This window comes from Helianthus annuus, chromosome 9, assembly GCF_002127325.2.
Source record: "Helianthus annuus cultivar XRQ/B chromosome 9, HanXRQr2.0-SUNRISE, whole genome shotgun sequence".
In the NCBI taxonomy this organism is placed as follows: domain Eukaryota; kingdom Viridiplantae; phylum Streptophyta; class Magnoliopsida; order Asterales; family Asteraceae; genus Helianthus; species Helianthus annuus.
Window position 1 is genome coordinate 121,024,433 of NC_035441.2, and position 22,261 is coordinate 121,046,693.

At 35.8% G+C, this 22,261-nt stretch overlaps 2 protein-coding genes across 2 annotated transcripts; both read left to right on the plus strand.

Annotated features, from left to right (window-relative positions):
* The first annotated feature begins 343 nt into the window (after nucleotides 1-343).
* On the plus strand, nucleotides 344-2,740 carry LOC110878429 (uncharacterized protein At3g27210). The gene is made up of 3 exons (XM_022126729.2): nucleotides 344-793; nucleotides 1,973-2,053; nucleotides 2,130-2,740. The coding sequence occupies exons 1-3, from the start codon at nucleotides 631-633 to the stop codon at nucleotides 2,516-2,518; spliced, it is 633 nt and encodes a 210-aa protein (XP_021982421.1). The 5' UTR covers nucleotides 344-630; the 3' UTR covers nucleotides 2,519-2,740.
* Nucleotides 2,741-10,973: 8,233 nt separating this feature from the next.
* LOC110878430 (basic blue protein) lies at nucleotides 10,974-12,950 on the plus strand. The gene is made up of 3 exons (XM_022126730.2): nucleotides 10,974-11,098; nucleotides 11,219-12,317; nucleotides 12,433-12,950. Exons 2-3 carry the CDS (start codon nucleotides 12,140-12,142, stop codon nucleotides 12,777-12,779), a joined length of 525 nt encoding a protein of 174 aa, XP_021982422.1. The 5' UTR covers nucleotides 10,974-11,098; nucleotides 11,219-12,139; the 3' UTR covers nucleotides 12,780-12,950.
* Nucleotides 12,951-22,261: the final 9,311 nt, after the last annotated feature.

Sequence of the window (22,261 nt, forward strand, 5' to 3'; positions counted from 1 at the left end):
AACGTTATGGACCAAATGTGTTATATGATAGTAAAATGTTGGGACTAAATTCATTACTCCACATAAATTTAGACAAAATTCATTACAAACCATCATTTACTAATAAGCTTTAATCTTACTTGTATATGTGTATTAACAATAACTAAACAAATCTAAAACACTTGGTTGTGATTCACAAAGTTTCTCCATCGTTTCTTGCTATCAAAAAACAGTAAAAACTATTTAACTTAAAATACACATTTACAATATTTATTTATCTAAATTTACTAAAAATATCTTTTTTTCCTAGAAATAAAAAAAAATCTTAAAGTCATATCAAGCTTCAAAACAAAAATAGCAACACTTATGAGTGGAGGGACCATGGGCTTTAGTTAATACAAACAACTACCCTTTTAATCAATCAAATATCAATCATCTCATTTTCCTCTCTCGTTTTTGGCATTTTTTGAGTTTCTACTCACAACCGTTTTTCTTTACAATATCTTCCTCTTCTTATCTTAAACGTAACGCTAAATCACACCATTCATTCATACTTTACTCTTGCTCTCCCTCTTAAACAGTATCATCATCATCATCATCATCATCTGGGTTTGATCAGTTTCTTCAACAATCATCATCATTATCAAACTCATGGGTGCTTGTGTTTCAAATCACCAGAAACCTTCTGGGAAGAAGGTTCAGGCGTTATATAATGGGTCTAATGATATTGTTAAACCTCCCATCATAAATGGTGATCTTGCTAATAAGTCTAAGTGGTCTCCCTCCAAATCAGCACCTTCTTTTCAAGATTTTGGTATGATTTCTGTTCTTATGATCTTGATTCTTCATGGGTTTTGTTTGGTTTTTTGTGGGTTGGTGTAAAGTTGGTGGCTCTGTTTGTTATTTGACAAAGTTTGATCAATCAAGAAAGTCTAAAATAAAGAGTTGTGTTACTTTGTAACTGTCATTGATAAGGACTATTTGAATATTAGATCAGGTAAATTATAATAATCCATAGCTCAAAAATTCAAATGTATTTCTATTAGCTTTTTTTGGCATAATTATGGGGATTAGATTTGGTGATATTTGTGTTTGTTTACTTTTTGATTTTCCTGTTTAAGATGCTATGAACTTAATTATTCTTCATGGGTTTAGTTTGATTTTTTCTGGGTTGTTGTAAAGTTGGTGGCTTTGTTTGTTATTTGACAAAATCTGATCAATCAAGAAAATCTAAAATAAGGATTTGTATTAGTGGGTTTGTAATTGTCATTGATAAGGACTATTTGATCATATAAATTTTATAACAATCCATAGCTTAGATATATTTCTATTAGTTTTTTATTTTTATGTTTTTGACATAATTATGGGGATTAGATTTGGGAATATCTGTTTTTTATGCCTTTAGATTTTCCTGTTTAAGATGCTATGAACTTAATTATTATGTTTATTTTATGAAAAAGTTTTGGACTGCTTGTGGATTACACAATGGAATTGTTGACTTCTTGTTTTCTAAATTCAAAGTTATGATCTTGAAATATCTTGTAAAATCCAATTGTTCTAATGGTAGGGTCTTGTTCAAGAAACTATATAATTACATCTTTGTACTGTTTTATTCTCTAATCAGAAATTCTATCATGTTTTGCTGGTTTTGTTTGATGGTGTTAAACAATTGAGTAGAAAACAAAATTTCGAATAGGAATCGGTGGAAACTTATAGGCGAAGAATGGCCCACAGATACATTTTGTCATGAACAATAATTGCTAGTTGCAAGTTATCTTCAATTCATCCCTCTTTTCTGACCTTTACCATGGAAGAATATACTTATTGTATGCAAGACAAAATATCTTTAGCGCGCGTGATTTATTACATAATAAAGTTACAATCAATGCAAGAAAGCTTGTTTGTAAGATTAAAAATAGATGACACTAGAGGTCTTTTTTTCTTGTACGCGTTATTTGGAATCTTGATGAACATTTGTTATATCGCGTAACAGGTAGTAAAGAGGAGACGTTTTTTGACTCACAAGCATGGTTAGATTCAGATTGTGACGATGATTTCATGAGTGTTAATGGTGGTAAGATACATTTAATCACAAATAATATTTTAGTTTTAAATGAGTGGTCTCCCTCTAAGTGGTGGTATATGTGCAGAATTTACCCCATCAAGAGGCAATACGCCGGTCCACCATAACTTCTCTGCAGGCAACAATAAACCTCCGGTTTCTGTTTCCCCAAACCAGCCATCTCCACATGGGCAAGAAAAGAAAATGAGACTTTCTGATCTTTTCAATGATAGTCTAAGAGGAAACTATGATTCTGATAATGAGGATGATGGCGAGGCAGTGAAAAGTGGGATGAACTCAAAGAATGAAAGCCCTCTTGTGCGTGGCGATGAAGTGGCGCCTATCGGTGGTAATGTGTTGAAAACAAAGAGGGAGAGATTTGGGAGTTGTTTTCCAAGTTTGCTTTCTTCTAGCCGTAGCTCGTCAATGAACGGAAGGAAGATGATGAGCCCGAGCCCAAATCCTGTTGCGGCGTAATGAGCCAGCCATGAGCCATCGGGTTGAATGTATAGTAAAGATGAATGTGTAAAGCCGAATAACTTGTCTTATGGTTGAGTATTTAAGATATGCAACAAGTATATGTTTTCTAGAGGGAGTATGTATGTCAAGATTTTTGTTATAAAGAAAACCTGCATTGCTTGTAAGCTGGGCTGAGTTTTGGTTATTTGTGGGTGTTTAATAACAGTCTTTTGATTAATATATGGATATTTATTGATTATGTCCCGCTTGTGGTGTGCACATATAATGTATATATGTGTGGGCGCTCGGGGAGCAAAAGTGAAATGGTACTAACTTTAACGTTATTTTACTAATTTCGTGAAAATAACGTTAAAAGCGGCGGATGGTTAATCATGCATCATGTGATGACGTTGATGGCTGAAAGACACGAGGGTACATGCACCAACCAGTCTCTGTCCCGATTGTTTGAGTGTTATGTGTCTTAGGTCCAAGGCTTGATACAAAACTACAATCGAGCTGTGGGTCTCACTGGAAGCAGCCTCTCTATTCCTACAGGGTAGAGGTAAGGCTGTTTACATCTACCCTCCTCAGACCTTACGTTAGTTTTGCTATTGGTGGGATTTACTGAGTATGATGATGATGATATTTATTGATTGGCTAGTTTTAGAGGTGTAGAGCCCTCATATTGGGCCTGGCCTGGTAGGCTTAGGCTCATCTCAGCTTAGCCCACTAGAATTGACCCAATGGTCCCCTCAAAAGGAAACTTAACCCTCAGGTCAGTCAGGCATGCTCTCTTTCTTCCAGACTTATGTTTCTTCTCCTTATGTTATCCCCTATGGTTGTCTGCAAAATTTCTACATAATCGCGCGAGTTTTTACACTGCTTAACTGAAAATCATTACGATGTATTAGTGCTAAAAAAGATTTGATGTAACATGTACGGATCAGGATACGGATACTAATCTACTATTGTCTATTCATACAACTTGGTATATACTAAAATAAAACTTATGTGTTCTTGGTTAACTTTCTCATAAGTTTCGATAAAAATGTTGTAATTCTTGTTAGTATTCAATATAGTGTAATTAACACAAATGCTTGGTCTTTACTGTTTGGTAACGTGCAGGGCCGTCTCCGAAAATTAAAAAAAAAAAATTGGCCCTGTGCGAGATAAAAATTTGGGCCCTATTCGCAAAACTCTTGATTCGATGTTCCAAAAAATTCCTGCACCGATGATGATGATATCCTGGTTAACCCTCAATTTCACCCTTAAATAAAACCCTTTACGTCAATGATGATGATCGCCTAGTCTGGTCAAACAGCGTCACAGCGAACACAGCGTCTGATGGCCTTCTTTTCCCGCAAGACTGGATTCTGATTTCAACAAAAGAAGAGTTTGATGGACTTGGTGGATCCAAGACTAGTTCATTAACACAGACCCATTTAAACTTAATAAACAGGCCCTGTAACATTTAAACACAGGCCTAATAATTTTTTTTTAGAGTAAACTGCCATCTTGGTCCTTGAGGTTTAGTCACTTTTGCCACTTTAATCCAAAACTCAAATCTTTTAAATCTAGGTCCCTGTGGTTTCACTTTTATTGCCATTTTGGTCCAGAAAAGAAATAAGCTGATAGTTGGCTAATAAAATCCTGTTATTTTGTCATTTTTCTCAGGGGCAAAACGGTCAATATAATTTTATTATAACACATTATTAATTAAATTAATGAAATCAGCTGACATTTGGTCATTTTGCCCCCGAGGAAAAAGAAAAAATAACAAGATTTTATTAGCCAAATATCAACTGATTTCATTTTTGGACCAAAATGACAATAAAAGTGAAACCACAGGGACCCAGATTTAAAAGATTTGAGTTTTGGACTAAAGTGGCAAAAGTGACCAAACCTCAGGGACCAAAATGGCAGTTTACTCTTTTTTTTTTATAAAAACATACAATTTTTTTTTTAAAATACATATGAAAAAAGAAATTTTTGGGCCCTATATTGGTTTGGGCCCTGTGCACAGGCCCATTCTGCACTTGGCCATAGACGGCCCTGGTAACGTGTGATATGTTTGGTACAATGGGTGAAGCTTTTAAGGGGCGGGAGGGGGCGGCCGACCCCCTGAACTTTTCGCTCAGTCGTGGAGAGTATGTAGTTTTCCTACAGAAATTTGTGGGTGTATATATACGTTTTCGACCCTTTGGTTTTATAGATATTTTTAGATCCGGTGACTTCCGCACCGCCGGTCGAAAATCTCAAGTTTCACCACTGTACATTTCATTAACAAACATTAAAAGCTTTGTTAATTTAATTAAGGTGAAATAATCATTATACCTATTTGGTTAAGGAAAAAAAAATAAGTTAAGGAAAAAAGAATTTAAAAACCGTAAACTCCACCCCTTACTCTCGTTCTTCTTCACCACACACCTTTTTTTTTAAAAGTAAACTTCGATAAAAAAGAGCAACCAACCCGTGCGGCCAAACAAAACACAAACTATATATTCACAAAATTACACCAATCGGTCTAAGAAAAGGACGTCGCTTTGCATCTACTACTAATCCATAAACATCCTATAGATTTTATCTTCACCACACACCTGACACCTTACAGTGTTCGATCACTATCTCTTGAAATTTGAAGGTGGTTAAATACTAAATGGAAAGGTAATTAAAGTCTCATTAGGCCATCTATATGTTGTTGAAATATGGATATAAATAATCTCAGTTCAAGTGAAGCCCAATCAACATATACGCATGCCACATAGCCTAAAATTCTAGCACAGGGAAAAATCGTATAGCTTTAGAATAAAAACCTAATTGACTTAAGAAAACTTATAAACGCTTTATGTAACAATTTTTTTATAAAAAATTATGGCATGTAATATACATATTTTTAAATGTTTTGAAGAAAAAAAATCAAAAAAAGCAAAAAAAATTACAAGTTTTGACCTTTAAGTTTCTACCAAATTTCAGACGGTGTCATTTGCCTTTAAAATTGACGGGTTTTGTACTTAACGTTTCAAAATCTTGCACGGTATGTCTTTTTGCCCTAACCAAGTTAGTTTTTATTGTTAAATCTTGTCACCTAAGGGTATTTTAGTCTTTTTACCCATTTAATTAATATTATTTAAAAAATAAAACAAAATAATTTTAAAATATTATAAATATATGTACAGTTATATATATTTGTGAGTTCCAGTCCTCACTCACGCTCTCCTCTCTATGGGTATGTTTGATAGGGGTGTTCACGGTCCGGTTTCAAACCGTGAAACCGCCCAAACCGGTCATCGGTTTGGTTTCACGGTTGGTTTTTTTAATGATCTTTTGGTCGGTCGGTTTCAATATTTTCAAACCGTAGCAAACGGTTTGGTTCACGGTTTATAGCAAAAACCAACCGTAAAAAACCGGACCGGACCGTATGATTTTATTTAATTATTTTTAAAATATTTTATAATATGTGTGTATATATATAATTATGTTATATACATAGATAAATTCATAGTTCTATTTTGAGTTTTAATTTGTCTGAGTTAATGTGAAACATAATTGGGCTAAGCCCATTCTAACATGTAAGTTGTAACTAGTGGCCCCAAACATTGTGTTAGCTTTTAATACTGGCTCACTATTATGATTATATAATATCCTATATATTGAAGAGCTTGTATGGTTTATATTATTTATTCTTCTATTTACCATTTTTTTTTTGCAAATAAGGCCCAACAAGCCTAAACCGTGAAACCAAACCGGAACCAAACCGTTATTAACGGTTTGGTTTGGTTCGGTTTAATAATTCTATGGTTTGGTTTTGGTTTACAAAAGTCAAAAACCGTCACTAATGGTTTGGTTTACGGTTTAAGCCAAAAACCGCGAAAACCGGACCATGAACACCCCTAATGTTTGACATGAAGCTTTTAGGAGCTTTTAGCTTTAAACTTTTAAGAAAAAAACTCATACTCAATAAAAAAGTTTGTTTTGTTGAATGAGCTTGAAGCTTTTAGGTTAGAAGGTTGAAGCTTTTGGTTGAACACTCCTAGGGTATGTTTGGCAAAAGTAGCTGGTGGCTGATGGCTGGAAGCTGGTAGCTGGTAGCTTGTGACTGTAGCTTTTTAGATATATTTAGGTGTTTGGCAGAGTAGCTAGAGCTTTTAATAAAATGTATAAATGACCAAAATTGACATAACTAAAAAGTTCATTATTTTTAGAGGTTAAAATAGTAATTTTTCCCTAAACGCTACTAGTAGGAGCGTTCAACCAAAAGTTTCAAGCTCCTAACCTAAAAGTTTCAAGCTTCTTCAACCAAGCAAGACTTCTTATTGAGTAGGAACTTTTTCTTAAAAACTTAAAGCTAGAAGCTACTAAAAGCTTCATGCCAAACATACCCCTACTAGTAGCGTTTAGAAAGGAGCTACAAACTTTTAGGGAAAAATGACTATTTTAACCTCTAAGGATAATGAAACTTTTTAATGCACAAACTTTTTAATTTTTTAGTTATATCCAATTTAGTCATTTTATACATTTTATTAAAAGCTCTAGCTACTCTGCCAAACACCAAATATATCTAAAAAGCTACAGCTACTAGCTACCAGCTTCAGCTAACATCTACCAGCGACCAGCTTCCAGCCACCAGTGGCATGTTCCTGGTGTGGAGATTCAGTGGGTGTCATCGCTTGAGCCGTTGTGTAGTACACAAACGGATTGTGATGATAGGTCTAGTTGTCTGGCGTCTGGTACCGCCGGTGGTGGTGGGTTAGGTACAGGGTGGATGGATGTGGTGGAGGTGTCTGTTGTTGTGTGATTGCAGGTGATGGTGAGATAAGGGCGGCGGGTTAGGTACGGCGGTGGGTGAAGGTGCGGCGGTGGTGGTGGGTTAGGTCCATCGTTGCTGCAGATCGTATTCTCTGTTTCCTATAACAGATTTTCGTCCGGCACAGCTTCAGTTTGCTGGAATTCAAGGCCTCGCCGGAGAACATCATACATCATTGATATAACGCGAAACGTAAGCTCTAATCTATGTCTTTCCGTTCGTCTTTCTCACAGAATCAAAACCCCTATCTTTCTTTTTGTGAGCAACCTTTATGAGGAATGAATTGGAAGGTTAAAAGGTGGTTAGGGTTCGTATTGTACTGTGTGAAGAAGAGGTATGATAGTGGAGGTGGTTGGCAGCAGGTGGGGATAGTAAGTGGCGGCAGTAGTGGTGGTGGTGGCGGTGGCCGGATGAGGTATGACAGTGGAGGTTGATGCTGGAGGTTGTTGCAGTGGAGGTTGATGCGGAGGTTGTTGCAGGGCCTTATTGTTTAATCATTTTACATATTTAGTCCTTTGATAAAAGTTCTTTACAAAATAGCCTTTGGAGAAGTAAAATGATAAGAACACCCTCATGTGTAAGACAAATGACCATATTTAACAAAAAAAATCTGACTGAGTTAAGGCTAAATAACATAACGTGCATGTTTTTGAAACGTTAAGGACAAAACTCATCAAATTTAAAGGCAAAGGAAACCGCCTGCAATTTGGTACAAACATAAATGACAAAACTTGTAATTTACTCTAATTCTAGACACGTTTCTTCCATGAATATACTTTTATTCTTCTATCACCTAATACTACTCTCACCACCAATCTACCACCATACCTCATGTTTTAGTACTCCCTTATTTCACCCACATAATACCAACAACAAGTTTCATCATCACCTTCCCCACACTTGCCTCCTCCACCTTCACCACCACTACCATCATCAGGTAACACACATCCTATGATTACATGGACACGAGATAACACCCGTTAACCCAAATATATCCCTAATCACATTCTCTTTCATCCACCATCAACCAAGTAAACAAACACCAAGCAGTGACGGAGTGATGTGGTCTAAATTATACATATTTTTATATAATATTTCCTACTTTTGAGTAACTTGAGGGTTATTTTTATTGAGTGTTACTCTCTGTTGGTTCATATTTGGATTTTAATTGTTTAAAGAGAAAATGTGCTAAAAATGAGAAACTATTCAAGAATAATAAGTGCTTGAAAACATATAAGATGGTAATTTAAAGAGTTATTATTATTAGCTAGTTGAGTCAATAAATTATGAGAGTAATGTGATCTAAAATTAATTATGAGTCATAAATTGTGTTAGGAATATTGAAATGGGAAGTGACGTATTGTTATAAAAATAATTATTGAATAAAGGCCCAACTTGTTTTAAAGTTTAAAACCAAATTGTTTATTAGTTTAGACCCAATAAATATAAGCCCAACGTTGAGGTTTAAACTTAATTAAAAACTATTGTGGACTTAAGAGTGTGGATTTGTGGAGGAATGGGAAATAAACAAAAGGGAGGGCAGCGAGCCAGCGACGATTGACGATCTCATTCCTTACGATCGATGCATCATGCAAGGCGCAAACAACAACCAACAACACAACAACGACATTGACACACCAACATATCGATCGGTTGGAATTTAGTGTTTTCGATTTGTAATTGGCTAGAATTGAGGTATAGTTTGATATTTTATGTTTGGCTAGGGTTAGGTATTATTGATGTTTGATTGTTTGAAAACGAAAGTTGAAAATTGAAATGAATGTTTGTTTGAACTTTGAATGAAGAGTACTTGATTGAGAGCTTTGATTCCAAAAACGCTAGGAGAGCCGTACGTTTGTTTAAGCAAGTAAATTTAGGTCATTATGGTTCTATACTTTTGTTTTGATGACTATGATAACAATTATTGGCGTATTATGATTTTTTATATATAATTATTGTGTTTAAATTTATTTTTCCTGCCCAGCCCAAAACGTTTCGAGATATTTCGGATACGGCCCTAACTACTACTAATCTTTTTGACTTGACAAATTTATAGAATAATATACAATAAGAAATGGAAAACAATTGCAATATGTAATGTACTTACAATACTCTTACCTTTGACATAAAAAATATGTGAAATGGAAAGTTGAAGCCCACGTTTGACAAAATTTCTTTAAAATAGCAGATTGTGTTGTCGGAGTTAACCACGGTGTCTGAAGTTCACTATGGAAAAAGTTTTGTGTATGAATTTTCTTAAAAGCATTCATAGTCTCTCAAGTTCTTTTAATTTATCTAGCATTTTAGACTAAGACAACACCTTACTTATATGGTTGAAAGCTAAGTAGAAACTTGTCACCATCAAACTTAGATGTTAAAATGTATTAAACGTATTTAGTACAATTAAACTCGTTTAATGTTTAGTTATTAAATGTATTTAGTTTTTACACCTTGGTTAAATAGGTTTCCGTTTCAACTTCATATTGTTGTGAGATACGAGTAGTGGGGTGGCAACGGGGAGAGAGCATTTGCAACTGTTGCCCCGAGCAATAGCAACCCGCACCCATTAACAGGAACTTCCTATTGTCCGAGCCAGGATCAGTTGCAACTTAGTGGAGTCGCGACCACATCAGCAGCAACCGAGCAGCTCAGTGACAAGTCAAACCAACATTCAAAAATACAAAGGGCTCTCAAGCAGCGATACGAGTGTACGAGGTACTCCAATTTGCGCTCACACCACACACATGCATGCGAAGCGCCCGTAGGGTCCCACTAGTTCCTTTGTCTAAGGGAACAATAACTAAGGAGTGCTTCTCCTTGTAAACACTATTAAGGTTTGTCCCACTTCTATGTAGGACAATTTCCATTGAACTATTTCAATCATAGCTTTCACATTTTCAAACAAACAACTGTTTTCCAACTAGAAACGATTTGGTTTGTTTCAAAACTCTGACATAGTATAACATAAACCCATTAAATAAAAATCAAACTAATGACAATTATATATAATTGTTTTTGTACAAAGTCAATGAAAAAACTAGGTCAATGAAAAAAAGAAGGGGATGGCGGCGCAGTTTGTTGTCCGTCTACTAGCTATCCTTATGTAATTTGCCATGTTGATTGGAATGAAAATACTAAATTTTAAATTGTTAACAAAAAAAAAAAATGACTAAAGCAAACTTTTACTTATTGATTGAAGAATGGGCCATGATTGTAACTCATGGTATCGGTTTTGATATGTGGACAGCGAACGCTAGAGGAACCTAGCTCGTCCTCTTTCTCATACGCTACATTCATGCTTAGGTAATGTCTGGAAGGCTAGGAACGAATTCGTTTTCTCGGGTAAGGCTCCAAAGGCCGAGGACGTGTTTAGTGAGATTAGATCGCTCGGGTATCTCTGGTTTAAGTATAGATCGAAGTATAGAGAGATTTCTTGGACAGACCGGTGTAAGTTTGTAATTATGTAGTTTTGTTTGTGTTCGGTCGCCCGGTTTTCGGGTGGACGCGTTGTTAATGAAGTTTTCCTTTCAAAGAAAAAGGTAATGGAGATCGCTTTCGTACCATTTTATGTACTACAGAGTACAGCCTATAGTACACACCTCCTAAGAAGAAAGTACACAAGTCCTGAAGTTAAAGTACACGACCTTTTAATATTATCTTGCTCCCACTTTGTTCCATTGGCATCTTTCTCACGAGTCTACAAGATGAAACCAGCTACATTGTTAAGCCCAACCCCATAGTTGAGCCATATGAACTCTGCACTTGGTGTTGTTGGCCTAAATCTTTGTTAATTGGTGAGATATCAACAATGCCTTTTCATTTTATAAGCAGTCCACATTCAGCTAATTAAAAACATTTATTCCCTAGCTTTGTTTGTGCGCTATGTTTAAGCCAAACACCCCCTAATTTGCTAGATGATCCAATATTGCATGATGATGGGAAGCTTAGTGTTCAATATACCAAGGAATACGCTCATGCTGATTGATTTTTAATTATCATGGGTGTAACGGCTATAATGTTGTTTTCGACAAGATCATCTCGTTTCTTTTTATCGTGGGTAAAAGAAGATTATACAAAGTAAGAACCACAGTATGTTGGAATCATTACTTAATTCAAATTCTTGATAATATAGTTAGACCATGTGTAGTGGAAGGGGAAGATAATGCCCCCACCCTAGGGCATTTTACGCCATGTGGCGGTCCAGTCAGCAAAGGGGCATTATTGGACGTTTTCTAAAATGGGGGTAGTGGGGATAGGGAATTATTGGGCAATATGTTTTGTAGTAAATAAAATAAAGAAAAAAACACCTAAAAATCTTATTGGCCAAGCAAATGGAATCTCTAATCTGATTGGTCAACATTTCCCTCCATCAGCGTTGTTTAAAAAACGCCAACCCAATTTTTTTCAAAAAAAAAAAACGCCCGAAAACGTCATGGTGCAATGGCTATGGGGCTTGTTTCGGCGTTTGTTTTGAATTTTTTTTAAAAAAAGCGCCCCACTACGGGGGTCTTAACCAAAAGGAACACCAAAGTCAATTATGATTAGTTTCAAAGGCAAGCAAGCTCTTTACAGAAACAAAAAGATTTTGCTTAGATCACACTTTATCCAACTTTCTATAGATGTTTGATTAAACCTACCAAATAACATGAATTAGTATCTTGGAATAATGAAATACCAACTACACCATCAATGACAAGACAAATTAACCACCTTTCCAACAAATCAATCCCAGGGGCAAAGTGGTAAAACAAGGATATTATGTCCAACGTTGTAGTGTGTATATATACACGCACATACCACATTTGGTCCCATACACAAATCATTTGATCAAAAAAATGGAGAAAAATACATATACCATGTTATTGTTGGTGGCTTTTGTTGGAATGTTGCTAATGTTATCCACACATGGATCGGCCGAGCAACATGTCGTCGGAGGGAAACAAGGGTGGGACGAATCGACAGATTTTGACTCTTGGGCTTCGGGTCAAACTTTTAAGGTCGGCGACACACTTGGTAAGCTACAATATGTCATAAATGACCCAGACTCTTTTTCCTGGTAGTAATTTAGTGTTCTGTAATGAACCTCGTTTTGTATATATAATGATCGTTAATGTATTCTTTTGGATAGTATTCAAGTACAGTCCGCTGCATAACGTTGCGGAGCTTGGCAGCGAAAGTGAATACAAGAATTGTGATGTAGGATCGGCTACGAACTCAATGAGCGATGGAAACAGTGTGGTGAAGTTAACAAAGGCGGGTACGAGGTACTTTGCATGTGGTACACCTGGACACTGTGATCAGGGTATGAAGGTGAAGATCACTACAGTCTCTGCTTCTTCAGATTCATCGCCAACATCATCTTCATCATCTAAAACACCAACTTCAACTTCAACTTCGACTTCGGGTGCGATTTGTGTTTCGGGATCATTTGTTTTTGCAGCTGTGTTTATGGTGCTGATGAACATGTTGTGTTAAATGGAAAAGGCCTCAGGATATCTTTAAGGTTTTACGGATTTAAAGGTTTTGAGTTGTTGGATAGGAATAGTTGAGCCATGATGTTCTTCGCTTTATTCGTTTTAATGTGGAATTCATATTGTTTATTGGGTACGAGTTGAGATTATAATAAAATATCTTGAGATTATAATAGAACTAGTATTTTGTCCCTTGTAAGTTGCGGCGGCGCGTGGCGGGTGGAAACGTGTAGTAAGACATGGAGTGCAAAACATAACGCGTAAGACATAATGTGCTACACACGGTTTGTAAAACACAATACGTAAAAGAAAATTACAAAAAAAATGTAAAACACAGTGGTAGACACGAAGTGGAAAACACAATGCCTAAGACAAAATAAGCTACACAATTCGTAAAACAAAAGACATTGGCATTTGCAAAAGTAGGAATTATAGTCTAGGGGTTATAATTGCAAGATTTTAAACTTGAGAGGTGTGAAACTGGAGTAATTGTTCAAAGAAAAAAAATTGCCAAGTCTAAAACTTGACGGAAAGTGGAAGTAGTAGGGTAAAAGACGCAAAGTATAAAAGTAGAAGGATGGTGGCGGAAATGTGTTAAAGCTGAGGGGTGATAGTAGAAAAGCAAAGTAAAAGGGGTGGTGACAATTTGTAAGACCGTGGGGTATGGTGGGGCGGGGGTTTGGGGCATAGGTTGACATGTGGACTTCGAGCCCCCCCCCCCCCCCCCCCGGCTGGTGAGTAACGTGTTGGGTTGGTATGACGGGGCGTGGCTAGCCCGCGTGAGTTATTTTTTGAAATTTAAACATAGCCGCTATGACCTAGCCAGCCAGCCAATGAGAGCCGGCCACGGAGGACCGCTAGGCATGCCCAACGCCTGGACTGAAACCCCCGCCTAAGGAGCCACGCCAAAACCCAAACCCACCCGGGGTGATGACTTGGGCGTTTGTACCCAACCCAACCCACACCCCAACCCCCGCCCCATATACCATAGTCTAAACAGGGTGTGGTGGTGAAAAAGCATAGTGGTGGGGTGAGTGAGTTGTGAAAAATTTGTAGACATGAGGGTGTGCCAAAGGTGAGGAGAGGTTGTGGCTTTAAGTAAAAATTTAGGGGTGTTGTGGAAAATCCACAGTCATTTATATTTAAGATAGTATAAGTATGCTATAAAACGCAAGATACAAAAACTAAAAATGTATAAAAGTTGTGTTTTTCTATAAATATGTTCGAAAATTGGATTTTACTCGTGAATCCCATACCTATATTTTTTTAACGTCTAACAAAGTCCAGCCACCAGTACACCTATACGTAGAAGGTCATCCACGTCTGTGATTGGAGACAACGTTGGTGACCCGGCCCATCAACAATTCCAAAGGAAACTCACCACGGCACTATCCGAAGGCCTACTGTGATAAAACCTCAGACTCGCGAACATATTGTTATAAATAAGACTACAACCGACAATCTCTCTAAAAAAAGTCATTTGAATACCGTTATAGTAGTACGTATTTGATACAGCCTGTTTTGTCAACAATTGAAAAACAAATTCAACCCCATGATTCATACTTTAATTTAATGTTTGTCAGTTTAGTAAGGGAAAGTTTGATTTTTGATTTATGTGAATTGTTCTTTATATTAAAGAAAAACATCAAGATTTATCCTTTTTTTCCTTTACAAATATTTGAATTGTTTTGTATATCAAATGAAAGTTTGATATTTTTACTTTGACTTTTTATTTATGTAAAATACTAAATGTTACATGTTCTATTTAATCGGGGTTGTTCACCAGAGCTAAAGGAGTGAAGAAACATGTAACTAATTTTATTGTTAATTAGTTTGGTTTATGTTTCAACCATAAGGGTTAATCTTCTTTGGGTTTCCTGAGCTCCTTAACGACCGGATAATTCTGCAAAACAGAAACACCGTTAGCTCGTTAAGAGGGGAATATGGGGGTTTCCCTCTTAACTAGACTCTGGCGTGAGAATAAGTATCTGCTTTGAGGAGATTAAAGTGAGTAACGAGTGAGAGTAGAGGGAATAGAATAGAATCAACCTGTGAATGATAGGTTCTATTTATAGCCGGATAGGTGTAGAGAATGTGGGCTGATGGGCCTTGGGCCGGAAGACGACAACATAGCGGATATGCCCTTTGTCTCACTGGTGTCGATCGTTAGTGGCTTCTAGAAGTTTTCTGGTGCTGGCGCACCGTGATTGGAGCCACGTGTCTCTGTTGTCGGCCTCGTTGTCCCCCTGCCATCAGCAGGTAAGTGGAGATCGTGGGACAGGTGTCTCTGTCCTGTGATTGGTGCCACGTAATCGTCCTTCAGTACTTTCTGTCTGGCGTACGTCAGACGACCGTGGAGCACGATTGAGCAGAGCCTTAAGGACGCGGATTGGCCCTTTCTTCTGCCACTTGTACCTTGTGTGTATTCTGAAGTGCCCTTTCGCCATATCCCTACGCGACCCTTGTTGCACATGGAACTGGCCTGCGCATGGTATGGGCGGTTGGAGGCTCGTCTTCAAGATGTTAAGTGTTGAACTTAGTGTTTTCTCTTGTTTAGACCCTGCGCGAGGTCAATAAATGCTGAAGTAACCTGCACGAGGCTGGAATTGAACATGTTTCTGATTAAGGAGTATGGTCCTGCGCGCGACCTGGAGGAAGGTCTGCACGTCTTTTTGGGACCATACCCCTTCAAGCCCCCCCAGTCTAGTGCTGCACCATGCGCGTGTAGCAAGTGGTTGGAGCTCCGGACTTAGAAAAAAGGAGTGTTAATGCTTGATAATGCTTGCCTCATCCTGGTTGACGGCGCGCGTGTAATTGCTTGTTAGTTACTACGGCGCGTCTACCAGGTTTGGTTCTTGATGATTCACTGTCTTTAGGTTGAAGGGCGCAGGGTTATTGATTTATTGTTAATGCTGCGCGGCCTTAGTAGCGTCTGCATGAAGTTTGTAGTGGCTTTGGGCGGGAAAACCCTCGAAATTTGAATTCTGACGGGTTGGAGCAAATGTCGTTGATGGCGACGTTTGAGTTGACTCCTAACACGTGTCACACCCCAACCGATGGCGGAAACATCGGGATGAGACAAACAAATTGCTCAAAACAACATAACACTAATTGTGACAATATGAATTAAATCATTTTATTAAAACTAGAAAAGTTGTACAAAGTCTCAAATATTCAAACATAAATCCAAACATTAATTAGTTGCTAAAATGGGTTTCTAATGCCATCCTAGCTTGTTTTCTTGAATCTTGATCAATCAACCTGCAATATGTATTAAAATAAAATCAACAAAAACATGTTGGCGAGTATACAAGTTTGATACATAATATAATAAAAAGTTTGAAGTTGCTCATATCCAACGTGAATAACATGATTTCACATTAACAGTATATACTCGAAACGATGTTACTCTATGTGTCCAAACCAAAGTTTAACGCAATTAACGTGCCAATCCCAAAGAATAACGGGAGGTTTTAACATAGATTAACCTAACAATACCCGCGAGAATAACGGGAGGGGCGTTTCTCAACCTATAGCGCTACCATTGTTAGGGGAGGCTTGCAAAGTTAATGAACACATAGTCATGAGAGTTTACAATAGCATAACATGTATAACATGAATCAAATGTATCACGTGCAATTTGGATAGAGTGTGCATAAAGCTGTTTGAAGTGAATAATGTAATTGATATAGAATACATACTGCACCCAAAAGTGTTAAAATGGAAAATGGGTCATGTATACTCACATTGGTTGCGTTGCGATTTCTTGTAAATGCACGAGTAAAGATTAAGAAATTCCAAGAGAACAAACAGATAGATTATCCTAGATATGAAAAATTAACACACGTGAATGAACTGATTACATGAGGATTAATGAAAATGTTAATTTAATGTTTTATTATATATGGTTAAGTCATTAATTAATTAAAATAGACTTATTTTTATAAAAGAATTGAAATACTTCATTAACTGAATTACTATGTGGATTTTATAATATAATTACAAAGGAAGTAATAAAATAAATTAAAATAAATAAAATAAAAAGAACAACGGAGTGCGTGGGAAATCCTTCTAACAAAACAATATAGAGATAGACCAATTATTATTCAAAAAATTAACATCTTAAAAATAATTTTATAAACATCTGATTCTTATGAAATTATATGTAGGATTCTTAATATATATATGACCCTGACTTTGGAAAAGTTACGTAAATAATTTCATAAACTCCAACCAGAAAGTTACTGGTCAAATAAACTATTTAAATAAGAAAATAAGTGGCCAAGTACATGAGAATTTAAATGGTGAGTGGCCGAACAAACAATATGGAGCAACCAATTAAAGCTCTATGTAAGAACACACAAAAGGAAATTTGGTTGCTGTATGAAAACAATTATTATTATTATTATTATTATTATTATCATTATCATTATCATTATCATTATCATTATCATTATTCACATATGAAGGTTTCAACAGAGGATTCACATATGAAGGTTTCAACAGAGGATTCAACGAGGAACAACTAATTATAAAGAAAATATACCGAAACACAGTGATGAACCCGTGATGTTGTCCCGGCAACGGTTTCGGTTACTCCAGCGGCGTGTTTAATTGATTCTGACGAGAGCTCCGGTCCGTAGGTCTTCGGCGACTTCCCGTGATCACTTCGAACTCCGGTGTGATTTCGATGATGGTGTTTGTTTGGTTTTTCGTATTTGAATGAAGGAAACATCATAGTCCTTCTTGTTCTTCTTTGAAAAGAAACAGTACAACAGAAATCGAGCATGTGTATGTATATTTGTACATGGTTTGGTTTTGAATGACATGAAGGATCTGTATTTATAAAGGAAAACTTTTAAGGTTACCGAAAAAAAAAAGAATGTATTTGTTTTGAAGAGAGGCCAGGTTCATGATTGGTTCTTGTAACGGAAACGCAGAAATCAATTGCCAATCACCGAGTAATCAGCGAGTAATCGAAATGGAATTTATGGCTAAGTTATTGCTGGCACTAGCGAGTAACCAAAATAGAATTCATGGCTAAGTTATTGCTGGCACTGTCTGGCGGCAACTTGTTTTAAAAGAGAATTTCAAATGTAATGTTGCTATACATATTCCATAAGAATTGTTCAATAGGCTTTAATTGAGAATTCTACGGCTGAATGGAAATCAATTTATGGTTATAATATTAATTTTTTTATATATCCCAATTAAAATCAAATGAAAGAAAAGCATATTATAAAATATGTCAATTATATATATATATATATATATGGATACACTCATTCATGGGTAGGGATATGGTAAAAAGTGTTTAAAATGTGAGAAGGGTAAGAAGTGTTTTAAACCATTAGATATTTGATCTAATGGTTGAGATCAATAGGGTATAAAATGTAAATTGTGTTTTAATTAGAAGGGCCTTATGTAAAATTGAAGGGCAATAATGTCTTTTCAAATGTTTCAAATATGGTAACCGTCTCCTACACAACCAAAACCCCCCATTATTCTCCTAAAAATCAGCAACTTTCCCCAATAAAAAAGGGTAACCGTATCCTACACTATATGAAGATATAACACTATGAACCCTTGATAAAACACTATATGAAGATATAACACTATGAACCAGAAAAATCAAGATGTCTGTACAGAATATAACACTATTGATTGGGGATAAAACACTATGAACCAGAAAATCAAGATGTTTGTACAGAATATAACACTATTGATTGGAGATAAAACACTATAAACTAGAAAATTAAGATGCCTCTACTGAATATAACACTATTGATTGGGAATAAAATACTATGAACCAGAAAATTAAGATGTCTGTACAGAATATAACACTATTGATTGGGGATAAAACACTATGAAAGGAAACTAAGATGTCTGTACAGAATATAACACTATTGATTGAGGATAAAACACTATACATCTGTAAATACTATAAAAACACCAAAATCGAAAAAGGACGCAGAAAGTAAACAACTGTATTGTATCTGGGGAAGGTATCTGGTGATTTCATGTATTTATAATTGGTGAAGAATGATGCGTAGATGATAATCTTATTGGATCTTGCAAAAAAAATTCAAAATTCGAATCAATCCCTATAAAAACTCATCACCAGTTTTTTTTGGCAGTTATCTTGGAAATCAATTAAATGATAAGAATGTCAAATTACTAATATACCCTTTTGAATTAATTAGGATAAAGGACACTTGTCACTCCCAAATTATTTCTCACACTTCTCACAAAAGTTCCACTTTGTACAGGATCCTCTACCCACTCATTCATTACTATGATTATTAATATATTTGATTTTATAAAGTATTAGAAATAACCCCTTAACTATAAAAGACTTAATTAACTAGAAAGGTTAACTCGGTTAACTTGTATCGCCTTAAACTAACTTTAAAATCTAACGAGGTTGACTAGATTAATTTTTAAAAATAAAAGAATAAAACTTTTAAATTGTAAAATTAATTAATTGAATTAATTAACCAATAAATAAATAGATACCCATATTTATAACGACTTAAGGATAAAAGGCCTTTCAACGATTAACCCTTTCGCGAAGCTTTCGAGTTTCAAGGATTAGGCTCTGACTTTCAAAACGGGTCCGATTCTTGGGAACCCATTTTGACGGATGTTACAGTCTCCCATACTTTAGAAGATTTCGTCCTCGAAATCTAAGAGGAAGAACTTCTAAAGATTCAAATAAGAATAGATGAGACTTGAACATAATGTTTGATTAAGAAAAATGTTTTCATGAATGCGTCACATAGCATATAGCATATAGAATGTTCAATTAGTTTCACATAGCATATAAAAAGGTTCAATTAGTTTCACGTAGCATAATCATAAATTTCACATAGTGTAACATAGATAAATAAAGCATCGTAAATTTTGTTTGTTCACAAGAGGTTATTATTGTTTTAGATTGCGAAGATAGTGCAATTCGTGTCTCGAAACTTGAAATGAAAGTAACGTTCAAATATGAAGTTTCACTGAGAACGAAGAAGAGTTGGCAACTACCTCTGAGGTAAGGAAATCACCCTAGCTCATTGGTGAAGTTGAAAATTGAGTGAAGCTAATCGTCAAGGTAAGGAAATCACTCCTATCTTGATGATAAACTTGGGAATATGAGTATTAGCATAAAATTTAGAACAATTCACATGACATACTTAGTTAACAAGATTAACGTATCACTGGCATGTGAATAAACATGTCAACCCATCGTGTACCGCAATTGAAAGACTTAACATGACCACTAGAATACGGGCGGGCGCTACTCCTATAGCACTACGCATAGTGCTATACATGTTAAGGTGTGGGTTCAAGGATAAGTTCATCACATAAGAATAACCCAATAATCACGAATCCAGTATAACATATTAGTATGCATGTAGTAAATTGAAATGATATAACGTACAAATGTAAAACACATGAAATCGAGATAGCATAAAAGAGATTTAACATAACAATTGGATTGTCACGAAACGTAACATAAGACTATTCCAAAGTAAATCGAAGTCCTTTTCGAATTAAGGGAACGTGCTTTGGCCTAATAGACAAATACTCTCATCGAGAAGCGACTAACGATATTTGTCCTTCCAGTTACTACATGTCCTTAATCGATTGGGAAAATCGAAACTTTGGCGAGATTAAAAATCGAAGAGGGGGACTAGTTAACAAGATGCGAGTTTCACCTCTAACTCGATAACATCGTACCCTAGTGTGGTTGGTACTTATCATAAGATAAGGGTCCACTAGAATATGAAATGGAAAACTCCCTTCAAGGTTTGGATACCACTCCTAACTTGAGGATAGATTTCGTGCAAAAATTCAAAGTATAGCTGAGTGAAAGTCATCACCAAATGTGGGAATCACCCCTATTTTGGTGAGTCATTTCGATTGTGTTATAAGAGTGTCTTCAAAGCCTCCAAGTGTGTATTGTGTTAGCCATAGGAAAGGCATGTATGTTAAAAGTCCAAAAGAATAGAAGGAAGCAAATGAGATAGAAAGGAAGTTGTTTTAAGCAACACATAGTGAATAAGCTCTTAAAATATAGACTAGGCAAGGCATTCCTAATTCACTATAGTTATGGCTCTGATACCAATCTGGTATCAGAGTACTCCTACTATAGACTAGGCAAAAGTATGGCAATCCTACCTAATTCCCTATAGTTATGGCTCTGATACCAATCTGTCACACCCCAACCGATGGCGGAAACATCGGGATGAGACGAACAAATTGCTCAAAACAACATAACACTAATTGTGACAATATGAATTAAATCATTTTATTAAAACTAGAAAAGTTGTACAAAGTCTCAAATATTCAAACATAAATCCAAACATTAATTAGTTGCTAAAATGGGTTTCTAATGCCATCTTAGCTTGTTTTCTTGAATCTTGATCAATCAACCTGCAATATGTGTTAAAATAAAATCAACAAAAACATGTTGGCGAGTATACAAGTTTGATACATAATATAATAAAAAGTTTGAAGTTGCTCATATCCAACGTGAATAACATGATTTCACATTAACAATATATACTCGAAACGATGTTACTCTATGTGTCCAAACCAAAGTTTAACGCAAGAAACGCCCCTCCCGTTATTCTCACGGGTATTGTTAGGTTAATCTATGTTAAAACCTCCCGTTATTCTTTGGGATTGGCACGTTAATCGAAATCACACCGGAGTTCGAAGTGATCACGGGAAGTTGCCGAAGAGCTACGGACCGGAGCTCTCGTCAGAATCAATTAAACACGCCGCTGGAGTAACCGAAATGGAATTTATGGCTAAGTTATTGCTGGCACTAGCGAGTAACCGAAATAGAATTCATGGCTAAGTTATTGCTGGCACTGTCTGGCGGCAACTTGTTTTAAAAGAGAATTTCAAATGTAATGTTGCTATACATATTCCATAAGAATTGTTCAATAGGCTTTAATTGAGAATTCTACGGCTAAATGGAAGTCAATTTGTGGTTATAATATTAATTTTTTTTATATATCCAAATTAAAATCAAATGAAAGAAAAGCATATTATAAAATATGTCAATTATATATATATGGATACACTCATTCATTACTATGATTATTAATATATTTGATTTTATAAAGTATTAGAAATAACCCCTTAACTATAAAGACTTAATTAACTAGAAAGGTTAACTCGGTTAACTTGTATCGCCTTAAACTAACTTTAAAATCTAACGAGGTTGACTAGATTAATTTTTAAAAATAAAAGAATAAAACTTTTAAATTGTAAAATTAATTAATTGAATTAATTAACCAATAAATAAATAGATACCCATATTTATAACGAATTAAGGATAAAAGGTCTTTCGACGATTAACCCTTTCGTGAAGCTTTCGAGTTTCAAGGATTAGGATCTGACTTTCAAAACGGGTCGGATTCTTAGGAACCCATTTTGACGGATGTTACAACACGGCTGTCATCAAGTTGTCCCTAACGGTTCGGC

What these genes read in the sequence shown, in the direction of transcription:
- LOC110878430 (XM_022126730.2), top strand. Translation starts at nt 12,140, where the DNA reads ATGGAGAAAAATACATATACCATGTTATTGTTGGTGGCTTTTGTTGGA. An exon ending in TAAGGTCGGCGACACACTTG is followed by an intron (nt 12,318 to 12,432) that starts GTAAGCTACAAT and finishes TCTTTTGGATAG; the next exon opens with TATTCAAGTACAGTCCGCTG.
- LOC110878429 (XM_022126729.2), top strand. Translation starts at nt 631, where the DNA reads ATGGGTGCTTGTGTTTCAAATCACCAGAAACCTTCTGGGAAGAAGGTT. An exon ending in ACCTTCTTTTCAAGATTTTG is followed by an intron (nt 794 to 1,972) that starts GTATGATTTCTG and finishes ATCGCGTAACAG; the next exon opens with GTAGTAAAGAGGAGACGTTT. An exon ending in TTTCATGAGTGTTAATGGTG is followed by an intron (nt 2,054 to 2,129) that starts GTAAGATACATT and finishes GTATATGTGCAG; the next exon opens with AATTTACCCCATCAAGAGGC.